This window comes from Megalobrama amblycephala, linkage group LG10 (genome assembly GCF_018812025.1).
Source record: "Megalobrama amblycephala isolate DHTTF-2021 linkage group LG10, ASM1881202v1, whole genome shotgun sequence".
Taxonomy (NCBI): Eukaryota; Metazoa; Chordata; class Actinopteri; order Cypriniformes; family Xenocyprididae; genus Megalobrama; species Megalobrama amblycephala.
Genome location: NC_063053.1, coordinates 8,468,385 through 8,480,815, shown reverse-complemented (window position 1 = coordinate 8,480,815; position 12,431 = coordinate 8,468,385). Strand labels below are relative to the sequence as shown.

Here is a 12,431-nt window from a genome sequence, read left to right as displayed (position 1 = left end):
AAATATAATTATAAACAAAATGTTTGTTTGTTTTATTTAGTTGTTAATAAATTATTTATTTTTTACATTATGCATTTATTTATTTGTTTTATTTCATACATTTAATTAAGTCAGAGATTGGGGAAAATGGTCATGAAAACCGTTTTAGTTATTTAATTGTTAATTAGTTCTGTATTTATTTGTTTTATTTATTTATTTTATACTAGGGCTGGATGATATCCCAAAGATATTACAGTTAATTAATTAATATTACATTTTTTTCCCCCTCTCTCTCTCTTAGAAATGCACATTTGACAGTAGCATGAGTAGAGATGTAAATCGTAATAATTTAAATTTATGTTCATTAACAAAAATGGTAACATCTGTAAAAATTGTAAAATTCGGTCTTCCATAGTATTTGGATCATGGTATCCACAGATAAAACCACACATTGTACCTCACTACCATGGTAAAATGTAACTATATTGTTTCTGTGGTATTTGTTATAAAGACATAAAGACATTTATGATAATACAAATTCACAAAAACTGCTATAGCTTAAAAAATACTGTATATTCCATTACTCCATTAATACATTTAATGTCTACATTAATAATATAATAAAATTCAATAGGCTATGAATATCCCATATTCTGTCACAATACCATGGTTACAGTTGTTTTTAATACAGTAAATCCATGGTAAAGGTTTGTGATTTGTGGATTGAAAAGCCTTCTAACTGTATTGTTGCGGCACAATGTCTCATGTTTTCGGAGTTGCGTTGTTGAGAATGTCAGCGCTGTTTCATCTGGCTTTAAACTAAATCACAAGGCAGTTGATTTGTGGTTTGTATGGGAGTACTCCGCAAAACTAACGTTTTTCACTGGATCTCACAGTGCTGTTTAGTGGTTGTGTGATTGAGACGGTCAGTAAATAAATTCATTCGCTCTAAGCTCGAAAGTGATCATCGTGGCGCAGTTCAAACGTAGCTGTTTTTCGTTCTTCTTTTGGGGCGTTTGCTGTTTAATGTTAATGTTTTAATGTTTTATATTTTAATGTTAAAATGAAAATGATCCTTATAACAATTAGAAGAGAAAATGGCCGACTTGTGTTAAAAAAAAGTTAAATCTCTCTGACGGTGTTAAATCTCATGCCATGAGGGGAGATGGGAACACGTGTAATAATGAAACAGAAGGGTTGTGTTGGTCATAATAATATCTTGTGGTTAAGGCAGGGATTTGTACTGTGCTGAGGCTTCATGTTTCAACACTAGATGTGTTATTTTACTGGCCTGGTATGAGTGTGAAATGAGATAAGATACTCTGGAATAATAATAATAATAATATAAATAGTCTGGCATCACAGGCAGGCACGTCCAACCAGAGGCGTAGATTATGTTGTCTCATACCTGTGTAATCCTCAAATCAAGCCCATGGCATCCCTGCTTTAAGCTCTAAACCTGAATCAGACAGAAGGGAGGTTTAAGATTCTGCCTTAAAGGAGCAGTTCACATAAAAATAATAGCTGAATACATTCTCTTTATTTTTCAATTCATCTACTTATCTGTTCACCCGAGAATCCTCTCTGGCACCATACTTAATGTGATTTACCCAAGTAGGACATGGTCCTAGATAAGTGTTTTTATTGGTCAACATTTATGACAACCAATCAGATTTTAGGCTTAGGGGGTTTTTGAACAGCATTGTTTTAACCTGATTTCCCTCTGATTTTAGAAGTGGCTTATAATTAGCGTTAGTGCTAATTATAGTGTTGTCTTTGTAGCTCCTCCTCCAATCACTGGTCTTCCTCCAGCTTATGTTCTTCTTGATGTTACTGTCATTTAAGAGCATATCTTACCAAACCTCTTTTGAGACCTATATCAGTTTTTTTTTTTTTTTTTTCCCCACTTTTCACCACCCTCTGTAGAGCTTCCCATTTGGACTAAGTGGTTTTTAGCACAGGGGGTGACCTGGTTGTGTCAGTCAGTGTATGACGGTCTCGCCTGCAACTTTGCGAAGTACTCGTAAGTGCTGATTGCTCTCAGGGGTTTCCTTTACCTTAGGTCTTATTGTAGACCCCTGATTGTTTACGGTTCTGATTGCTGGTGAGATCTGACAATCTGGAATTGATGTAAGAAAGAATAGATGTATACTCTATAAATGAGTTTCTAGGGAAATAGTTTTCTTCAAATAGTTTTTGTTTTTAGTATAATCACCAAACACCTATTTTTAAATTGGCAAAAGAATGTTGTGTATGAATGTCACAGTCATTCTGAAATAGAAAAGCAAACAAATTATGCTTTTTTTTTTTTTTTTTTTTTTTAGGTTTGTAACTCTATCTGCCCCTATCTGTTTTACAATGTTGTAGTGTGAAATTGTCACCCTGTGAGATTGGTTAACTGTACTGATATTAAAATAGCAAATGGGAAACAGAGCATGTTCGGATTCACTGTTTTTTTCCAGCTCCCTGGGTGAAACTAAAAATAGCACTCGCTATGGAGTACAGTTTTCCCCAGTGATGCAAATGGAAGTCGCCGGAACAGCTGCTCTAAAGCCAAGTCTTGTTAGATCAGCCTTGGTCACATGACCTGCTCTCTGCCATTCATTATTACTGGAACTCCCAAGTGAGGGCATATCAACCCTGTTTCAACCCTGTTTCAGCTGTCAAAATATGCAACATCTTTCATTTCATTTATTGTTAATTACATTTACTGCAATATTTATCTGTTTTGTTTGCTTGCATATAAATAGAGAGAGAGATGATGGAAGCTGTGTAAGAGAGAGGGCGGGAGGGATGGGTGGATGAATGGATGGAAAAGAGAGAGAGGGAGAGAGAGAGATGAATAAATAGAAATACTTGGATAGATGGATAAATAGATATTAGCCCTGTTCATATATACAATCTTTACTAGTAAATTACTATTTAGAGATCATGTGTGAACAGATGGATGGATAGATATGGATAAATACAGGGCTTGGACAATGAAACTGAAAACACCTGGTTTTAGACCACAATAATTTATTAGTATGTTCCTCTTCCAGAACAGTGGCCAGGTCACTATGCGATGCTGGTGGAGAAAAATGTTTTGTGACATGCTCCTTCAAAGTACCCCAAAGTGGCTCAAAAATATTTAAATCTGGTGACTGTGCAGGTCAGTGGAGATGTTCAACTTCACTTTAATGTTCATTAAGCCATTCTGTCACAAATCTTGCTGTGTGTATTGGTGCATTATCATGCTGATTCATGGCAACCCCTTCAGGGTACAATGTTTGAACCTTTAGGTGCACACGGTCCTCCAGTAGTCCTTGACAGTGACATGCCCATCAAGCACAGTAGGGAATGCCATAATATTTCAGCCCAAACCATCACTGATACACCCTTGTGCTTCACTCTGGACATGCAACAGTCCAGTGTTAAGCCTCTTTGGGGCTTCTCCACACCGTAACTCTCACGGATGTGGGATAGACAATGAAGGTGGACTCATCAGAGAACAATAAATGTTTCACATTGTCCACAGCCCAATATTTGCACTTTTGGCAAACTGACATTTGCCATTGGTTTAGTCCCTTTAAGACAAGTCATTTCACTTGGCGGCCATCTTTGAAACGCCTCTCGGGCATTCAAGTGCAGTTCCTATCTCTTTGAATGGGGAAACATCAAATTCTCCAAAGTTGTTTGCCAAGCTTTCAATTAAATTTTAGATTTGAAATCACCAATGAAATCTGACAACAACTGTCTCATAAACTGTCTCAAAAAACTGTATTTTTCAGGCTGGATCAAGCTAATGCGCATGCGTAGCCCTAAATGTGTGTCACTTTTGCCTCATTTCAGAGGCACGTGTCTGTTTCTATAGGAACCGGAGCTTCTAACGTCTGTCGACAGGAGGAGCGTTTGGCTCTTATTTAGAAGGCAGGACTTATTCCGCCATATTGGGCGTTGCACTTTCGCCCATTCAAAACAATACGAGTGACGCGTTTTGTGTTATTCTATAGTCTGCTATAGCAGCCCGACCTTGAATATTGACTCTGTGGAGCTCCCGACGAACAGTTTTGGTGGAAAAAGGAGAGTCGGAGTGCACATTTAATTCTGCAGTGAGTTGGCCAGCTGTGGTTTTATGTTTTTTGGATACAATCCAGGTTAATACTTGGACATCCCTTTCAGACAGCCTTTCAAACTCCTGGTGGATGTGGTTCGACCCAGGAAGTGGTATGCTGACATTACCCTTGGTACCATAGCTCTCGATACACGACAAAGACTTTCCTGGTCACAGATGAGCCAGCAAGATTCGCACCAACAATTTGTCCTCTTTTGAACTCTGTAATGTCTCCCATTATGCTGTGTGGATTGCAATATTTTATACAGCTGTGCTGTTGCTCTGCTAATTCAACCTTCACACTCAGCCACCGGGCTGCGCATGTAAAGGCGTGAAACCTCCAACATTATATTGGCCAGTGTTTCAGTTTCATCGTTCAATACCTGTGTGTATATATAGGGATAAATAGATGAATATAAATAGATGGGTAGATATAGATAGAGCAATACAAATGGATACGGATCCTATTTAACCATTTAACAAATTCATTAAAAAAAAACCCTGTTAGGCACAAAAATGGCAGTGGAAATTCTTAATTAGCTGAACTTTAATGCCCTGTCTGACCTGGAACAGATTGTTAGAAAAACAATGTTGAGGTCAGGGAACAAGGTCACCCTAAATTCAGTGTGTTGACTGCCAGGTCTTGGTCTGCTTAAGGCCTTCTGTCTGTTTGCATTGTGAAAAGGGCTGGATTTGCCCTATGCAGCTCAGGCTTTGACATCACAGGTGAAAAAATATCTGATGGAGTATCCCATGGCTCACTGTTCCACAGCCCCTCTTCTTCATCGCTCACACAGAGCACTCAAATGAAGTAGAAACTGTTTCTTGTTTACATTGTCTGCTCGAATCTGCACAGCCATCAGTTTGAGACCTTATGTATAATGCATGGCTTTCCCCACACCGCCACACCTCTCTCATCTCACAGCTTTCTCTTTTGCATGTGGTGCTTGAGAACTGTGATTTAGGTGGAGTTAGCATGAATGTCCTATGAAGTAATCGGCTTTAAACTTGACAAATTTACTTCTTGACAGTGAGTTTGTTGAGTGTGCAGCGTGATTGCCCGAGCGTGGCTGATAAACCAAAAATGAAAACTCATTTGAGTCAAAATATATTTGTGTAAAACTCAGACTTGTTTATATTTATGTAAGAGATTACTCATACACTGGTGAGTCAAAAATTTTGGCTGTTATTATTGTTGTTGTTATTGTTATTTTTAATCAATTAAAATAATTCAAAGCAAAATAAAGCCCACTTTTATTTTTTTAAAATTTTTTAATTTATTTATTCATGTTTCATTTAAAATGATTGTCACCAGGTGCATGGATTTTATATTCGTTTCCCTGCATAGCTCTCATTAACTCGATAGATTCAGATCTTGAGTGGCTTTGCTAACACACTCAAAGATTTACTTTCCAGGCTAGGCTGAGCACATGGTGATATCCGATCAGAACGTAACTTGATCCGAGTGTACACACTGTGGGCACAGCACACCAACTACAGTATTTACACCAAGTGACAGGTCCAAGCATGTGTGCAATGTGGCAGAGGAGGCTTGAGGAGATGGGGATATATTTTGGAGTGTGATGGACAGGCAGAGCACACCTTTGTTGACCTACTCCTGCCGCGACTGTGGATTGAAGGTTAAGTTCCCATGAACGGCAGAGAAATCTGATCTGCTGATCAACAAGCTCATATTTTAGGACTAGTTTACTTGATTGTTTTTTGACAATCACAAATTAAAACACCAGCCTCCCCATTAGCAAATCATTATGAGTTATGTAGTAAAATATCTAGCTTCCGCCACATCGCCTTCAGTATTCAGGTTACAAAGAAAGTGTAAACTGGCGTCGAGTCAGTTACACTTTTTAAATAAGTTGAATAGGGAAGGCATAGGACGTAGCGCAAGCTTTTTGAGCTGCAAGAGTTTTACACTTTCTTCGTACATTGAATACGGAGTCCGGTCTGGCGGAAGCTTGATATTTTACTTCATAACTTGTTAAATATGGATTTTTTTTTTTTTTTTTTACACAAACACATCGCTTCGCTTCAGAAGGCCTTTATTATCCCCCTGGAGATGTGTAGAGTACACGTTTATGATGGATGGATGTTGATGGAAGCACTTTCTTCAGCTCATACTCATGACCCCTGTTCACTGCCATTATAAAGCTCAGATCCGTCAGGATATTTATTAAAATATCTCCGATTGTGTTCATCAGAAAGAAGAAAGTCATATACATCTAGGATGGCTTGAGGGTGAGTAAAGCTTGGGATAATTCTCATTTCAAAGTGAACTAATCCTTTAAGGGAACCTCAGTTATTTCCTATTGATATTGAGAATCGAACCCGAAACCTTTGGGTTACCAGTCTGACTCTCTAACCATTAGGCCACGACTTCCCCAAAGTGCAGTGCAGTGCAGTGCCGGTGGTCAACTTCTGGAGCCAGATGGCTGTGTCTGGATCTCCTGCAGTGCCAGTCTCTTCAAAATACCTGCATGCCGGTCTGTGATATATGGTCTTTACGACCTTACTGGATGCTATACCCTGAAGACAGGCTGATATATGACACCTCTGTTTTTATTGGGCAGCTTTTTCCATTCATGGTTTCAGTCAATTAGCTCAAGATCCAAAAATTACTTTTCTTTCTTGCTATCTTTAGAATCTGGTGCTTTCTGCTAGCAGGACCTGTAACAAGTGGTAAACCTGGACTGCATTGAGCAGGTAGCTTATTAATGCTCAGTGGTTTTCATTTGTCCTGGAGTTTAGTTTTATATCACTGATGCATGTGTGTTTTGTTCTTCCCTCTTGATGACGGAAGAGTTTCTCTCCTCCTGAGACTCTCATTAGTTTTGCTCTTACCTGAACCATACATCTTTCCATCACAGCTTAGCGTCCTCTGTGGCAGTACTAGAGTGCTATACATCCTCTAGGGATGTATTGCTAGACAAAATCATCATGAATTTATGACACAGCTAGGCGTTTTCAGCTGGCTAAAAATGCTAGAGCATCCTTGTTAGATGCTGGTTCGAATCCTGCTCGGAGTTGGTTGGGTAGGACCGGTTACATTTGGTGCCGTGACCCGGATGGGAGTGAGATTTAGGGGGGTGAGTGTAAGGGAGGCAAGCTATGATTCTTCGAATGTGAATAGAAAGTTCAAAATAACAGCATTTATTTGAAATAGATTTTTTTTGTAACAATGTGAAATTCAAATATAGGTTTTATGGCAAATATAGTTCTTCCATGCCTGATGTCGATACCAATACCTCAAAGTAGGTTGATATAAAGCCAAAATGTACATGAGAGAATTAATGACTATCAGTTTCCCTGGTGATATATCAGCCATCACTAGCCATTTTATGATCTCTACTCCATTTTCATTGGGATAAACTGGATAATATTCTTTGTTTTTGTTACCAAACACAAAGCTTTTTAGCACATGATCCCACTGAGAAGACAGAGATGTTCAAAAGATTGTGCTCTTGCAGAAATTAGAGTATTACCTGCTGTTATTTATGCATCATTGCCCAAGTGTGTTAGTTCCCTGCCAACCCCACAGTTGAATATGAGTGATTCCTCCAGTGCAGCTTCTAAAGCATCAGGCTGCACCACTGAGCACATGATGGCTGTATTTTCATCCACCCACCTGACTGTGAAGTGTTGCCTAGCCCTGCGGATGTAACCCCAGAATCCCACAGCGACTCCCTGAGCCTGTGAATCATAGCTGTCCCTGCCTCGGCCTACACACCGCCAGCCGCGCTGTGTGCGTCAGGCAGTCTGAGAGATGCTCTTTTACTGGGCCTCAAAAATCTCCTCTCCTTGCTGCTTCCTCTCAGGCCTCTCTCAGCTGTCAGAAACCTGACAGCGAGTTTGATGTCTAACGTGATTTAGGTTTTAGCCTGTCAAACTATAGCATGAGTCAAGCTGTAGAAACAGGCAAAAATAGGGTGTTATGAATGCAGTTTCTGGCATTGAACTTTGAAGTTTCTTTATCACTGCTTTCCCTTTTTTTGAAGCTTCAAAGCATAAATCATCTAATTAACTAATTGAATTGCACACATAACAAATAACACACTAAAATATTATTTATGATGTCTGTTTCAGTTCTATATGATTTTTTCATTATTTTATTTTGTTATGCTTTTTTTTTTTAATAAATATTACATTTTATCAGGAAGTGTCCTAGGTTTGTATTAAGGCTGAACGGTATAGCTGGAAAATTAAATCTCCATATTTATAACTTTTTGTAATATTATGGCAAAATACACTGCCCGGCCAAAAAAAAAAAAAAAGAAGAAGAAGAAAAAAAAAGGCACTGTTTGGATTTAAATAGGCAAATGCTTAAGGTACTATGATTTGATCATTATTGAAGTAGTTGTTATGTTTCTAGCATGTTATATGTTAATATAAGACCAAAAATTGATGCTTCTTCTAGGTGCAAGATCAAGATCTTGTACCTTGACATTTTGGTCTAGATCTTGTATTGACAATGCTCTGTGGAGTCTACTCTAGCACGTCCCAAAGACTTTTGATGAATTTAAGGTCTGGGTTCAGAGGTGCCAATTCATGTTTGAAAATGATTCTTCATGCTCCCTCCCAACTATTCTTTCACCATTTGAGCCTGATGAATCTTGACATTGTTATCCTGGAATATGACCATGATGTGGTACATTTAAAAAAATCGACATAGTTGTTTAAGAAATGAAAAGCTACACACTTCATCAGTTAGGGTTAGAAGAATTGTTGCCAAACGTATAACATGCTAGAAACATAAGCACATTTGATTATATTTAAATGCCTTGCAAGACTTCTGTGAAGTTTTTATTTTTATTATTTTTTTTTATTTTATTTGAATAAAATCTCATCAAAACCACCAAAAGATTTACAATGGTGCTAAATTTTATATCACCACACAGTGTTTATATCTCAAAACTTTCCTGTTGCTTACATTTCTGCCTTTGTGCTTTTTTTTCCAGGAGGCACAGAAGGTGAATAATCCTATGAACAGTCAGGCTGATGGCCCACCGAAGATCCTGAATGATAAAGATGAGGCCCCAGCCAGTGAGGTGGGCTGGATGACCTCTGTCAAAGACTGGGCGGGGGTCATGATCTCAGCACAGACCCTTACCGGCAGAGTTCTGGTGAGACGGCCACACACAGACACCCACTAAAGCTTTATTCAATGCCCACAAGCTCTCTCACATACTTCCACAGTCACATTCAGAGCACCTGACCCTCATATTTATTCATTTTTACCAAGTATATGTTTTCTCACTAATTCCTTGGATTTGATGCCTTACAAAACATTTGTTACATGCTATGACACAATTAGCAGACTGCTGATGACATTTTCTGTTTTTGTATGTTTCTGTCAGATCATATTCAAGTCATATATCTGGTTCTAGAGGTCAGGATTATACCCGGATGATTTACGGGTGTTTTGTTAAATACGGTCTCATTAGCATGCCTCGCACAATAAAGGGCTTTTGGGAGCGCAGTAATACTGAGCGGTGACTCGTGTGGGTGGCGCTCATCATCACAGCTGTTAGTTCCTGCATAGTGCTAGACATGGACAGGTCAATTAACTATGAACAATTGAGTCAATTTACCACATAATGAAGATCATTTACTTTGGGAAAGTTATGCAAATGAGAGCAGTCCTAATTTTATAACCTTCAGCAAATTATGGATGAAATCCATTTTGCTTTGTGGTTTTCCACTCTGGTGTGTCTGTATCGTTCCGCAGCATTCATGCTTTATGTCCTTCATTTATTGTGACTTCAATATTTTTCTCCCAGTTCTGCATCTCATCTTTCAGGTCTGGTGACCGTTGTACATGACCGGATTGGGAAGCCGGGCCCTCAGTAGACTGGTCCAGTCTAGTGTTTCTCTTTCAGCACATGACTGATCTGTAATGGGCCGTTCACACTGAGAGCAATTAAATCACTGAAGGTCACCAAGTGCTGCGGTCACTATTAGACGTTCCTACTCGACTAGTGTCTAACTCAGGGGTAGGCAAGTTCGGTCCTAGAGAGCTGTTGTCCTGCTGAGTTTTGCTCCAACCTTAATCAAACACACCTGAACAAGCTAATCAAGCTCTTCAGGATTACTAAGGCTATAGTCAGCTGAAGGTTTTTTTTTTTTCAGGGCTGGAGCTAAACTCTGCAGGACCGAACTTGCCTACCCCTGGTCTAACTGTATCATACAGACTATGAAATTAACTTCATTAACCACAGTGGCTGGTTCATGAATGGCCAGTTTTACCGTCCATTTTTTTTCTTTTTTTTTTGCTATTGAAATATTCAAGTCCACTCAGTGCACCTCCTAAATATGGTTTTCATTTGGAGCATTCACAATTATGATGAGGTCATATTGGCGACATTTTGATGAAATTTGGTAGGCAAAAAAGATCCATTGTCTATTGTTAATAGCATAGAGATGTATAAAGCTCACACAGAAGTCACTTTCAAACCAAGCAGTCTTCTTTTGGTCAATGCAATAAATTCATGTAATCATGATATATGAACATTGAACATTTTGTGAAATCGGCGTGGGGTAATCTTTCATCCTTAAGCAAAATTCATGATCGCATGGATTTCTAGTGAAATGACTGCATTTTGAATTTGAAAATTTGGCGAACAACAGTAAATGTGCCCGCACATTAAAGGGATAGTCCCAAAAATGGAAATTTTGTTATCATTTGCTCACCCTCATGTTACTCCAATGCTCTATTTAGCCTCTATTCTTTCTTCTGTGGAACATAAAACATTTTGGGCGAACTACTCCTTTAAGGCAAGTTCTTGCAAACTGATGCCACTGACATGAAGAAATTGAAATTACAGGTGCAAAGTTTTACTCAATTCCCATTGAAAATAACTATTCAGGATGCTTTGTCTCTGAAAATTGCTGTCAGTGTGAACGTCTCTTAATTCTCAACAATGTAGCCAATATAGCTACAACATGAGTGGTCACTCTAGTGTTGGGACATGTGATTGATTCAGATCATGTGAGCGGAGCAGAGTGGTAATATTTCCTCCAGAGCGGAGAGCGCCTTTCTGAAGATTTGCTTCGCTTGCTCAGTCCGCTCAGGGGTGCTTGCTCAACTCAGAATGCCCTTTGTGATCTGGTTTGAGAATCTGTGAAATTGTGTCTAAGGTTATGGAGTTCAAATATTGTTTTAATGAAGTTGCAGACCTTATACATAAATGTGCAGTAGTTAAGAACGAAGAAGAAGAAATTGAACGGGGGTGTGGAGAAACTGAGTTAGCAAATGTTCATTTTGTGATCTACTCACAGTGAAGTTATTTTTCCTTCTTAGCTTAGGGGTAAAAAGAAGTTTGAAATTCCTTTGCAGCTGTTAGTGAACATCCCGACCCCACTCACGCTGCTGAGAGAGGCATTTAGATGAATATGTAAATATGTGCTGCACGCTTTATTCTCAATAACAAAATAAACGCACAACTAAAATGATAGCGGTGAGAAAACAGCAGTAAAGAAAGCATCTGATCATAGTGATGTGAATATGTTTGATTCAGCTACATATTTGTTTGCTCAAAGCAAAGTGAAACAAATTAAGTGGATCTTTTATTTGGTCCCACAGATATGAATGAATGTTATTCCCATGGCTCCATCTAAGCTATTGAGTTCTGTCTAAACAACTTAATGGGTTGGATGTACCAGTGGATCATATTTCCTTGAGGTAAATGATGGAAAGTGATAGCCTGGCTGGAATTCATCTCTAGACTGATGCTCAGAGACACTGTAATGCAAACAGTATGTACCACTCAGTTGTACTACCAGTGCTACCATGAAACCGAGCTCTCTATACCCTAACATTCTTATCTATAGATGGAGCTGCACTTGTTTCAGTGCTTCCACATGTCAGTTGGTTTTTTCCATTGTGTGAGTTTGGAGTGAGACTAAGAGGCAAAGTGCATTGAACTTGCCTAGAATGATGTGTGCTTTGTGTCCTCCTCCTTTGGCCTTCTCCTGCCCCTTCCTTTAAAAGAACACTAAAGGTCTGCCAGCTGGTTGTGTCAGGGCTATGACTATAATAATGTCTCAAATCAACGCCAGTACACTAAATCAACTTGCAATCTTTCATGGGCCAAAAATCTCCCAGCATCCACTGTACACAATGTAAGCCTGACATAGGAAATAATAGCCAGAAAAAAAAAGTTTGCATGTTTTTTGTTGAGTATCATATTTGATATATCATACGTTTATGGCTAATATTGTATATGAGAATATTGAGCTCATACTCGGAGGGGAAAAAAACATCTCGGAGGCCCGAACTGAGCAAAAATATGCAATTTGGTGCAGTTGCTGATATTTACAGTTAAACCAAAATTTATTCAGACACCTT

The 12,431-nt window shown here is 38.7% G+C and overlaps 1 protein-coding gene across 25 annotated transcripts in view; it reads left to right on the top strand.

Moving 5' to 3' along the window:
• kcnma1a (potassium large conductance calcium-activated channel, subfamily M, alpha member 1a) overlaps nt 1–12,431 on the top strand; it is a 214,760-nt gene that overhangs the window by 49,782 nt on the left and 152,547 nt on the right. For all 25 annotated transcript variants that reach the window (XM_048204318.1, XM_048204313.1, XM_048204309.1 and 22 more), the window contains exon 2: nt 9,043–9,207. In XM_048204318.1, coding sequence (XP_048060275.1) covers nt 9,043–9,207 — 165 coding nt within the window. The remainder of the gene's footprint in view (nt 1–9,042; nt 9,208–12,431) is intronic.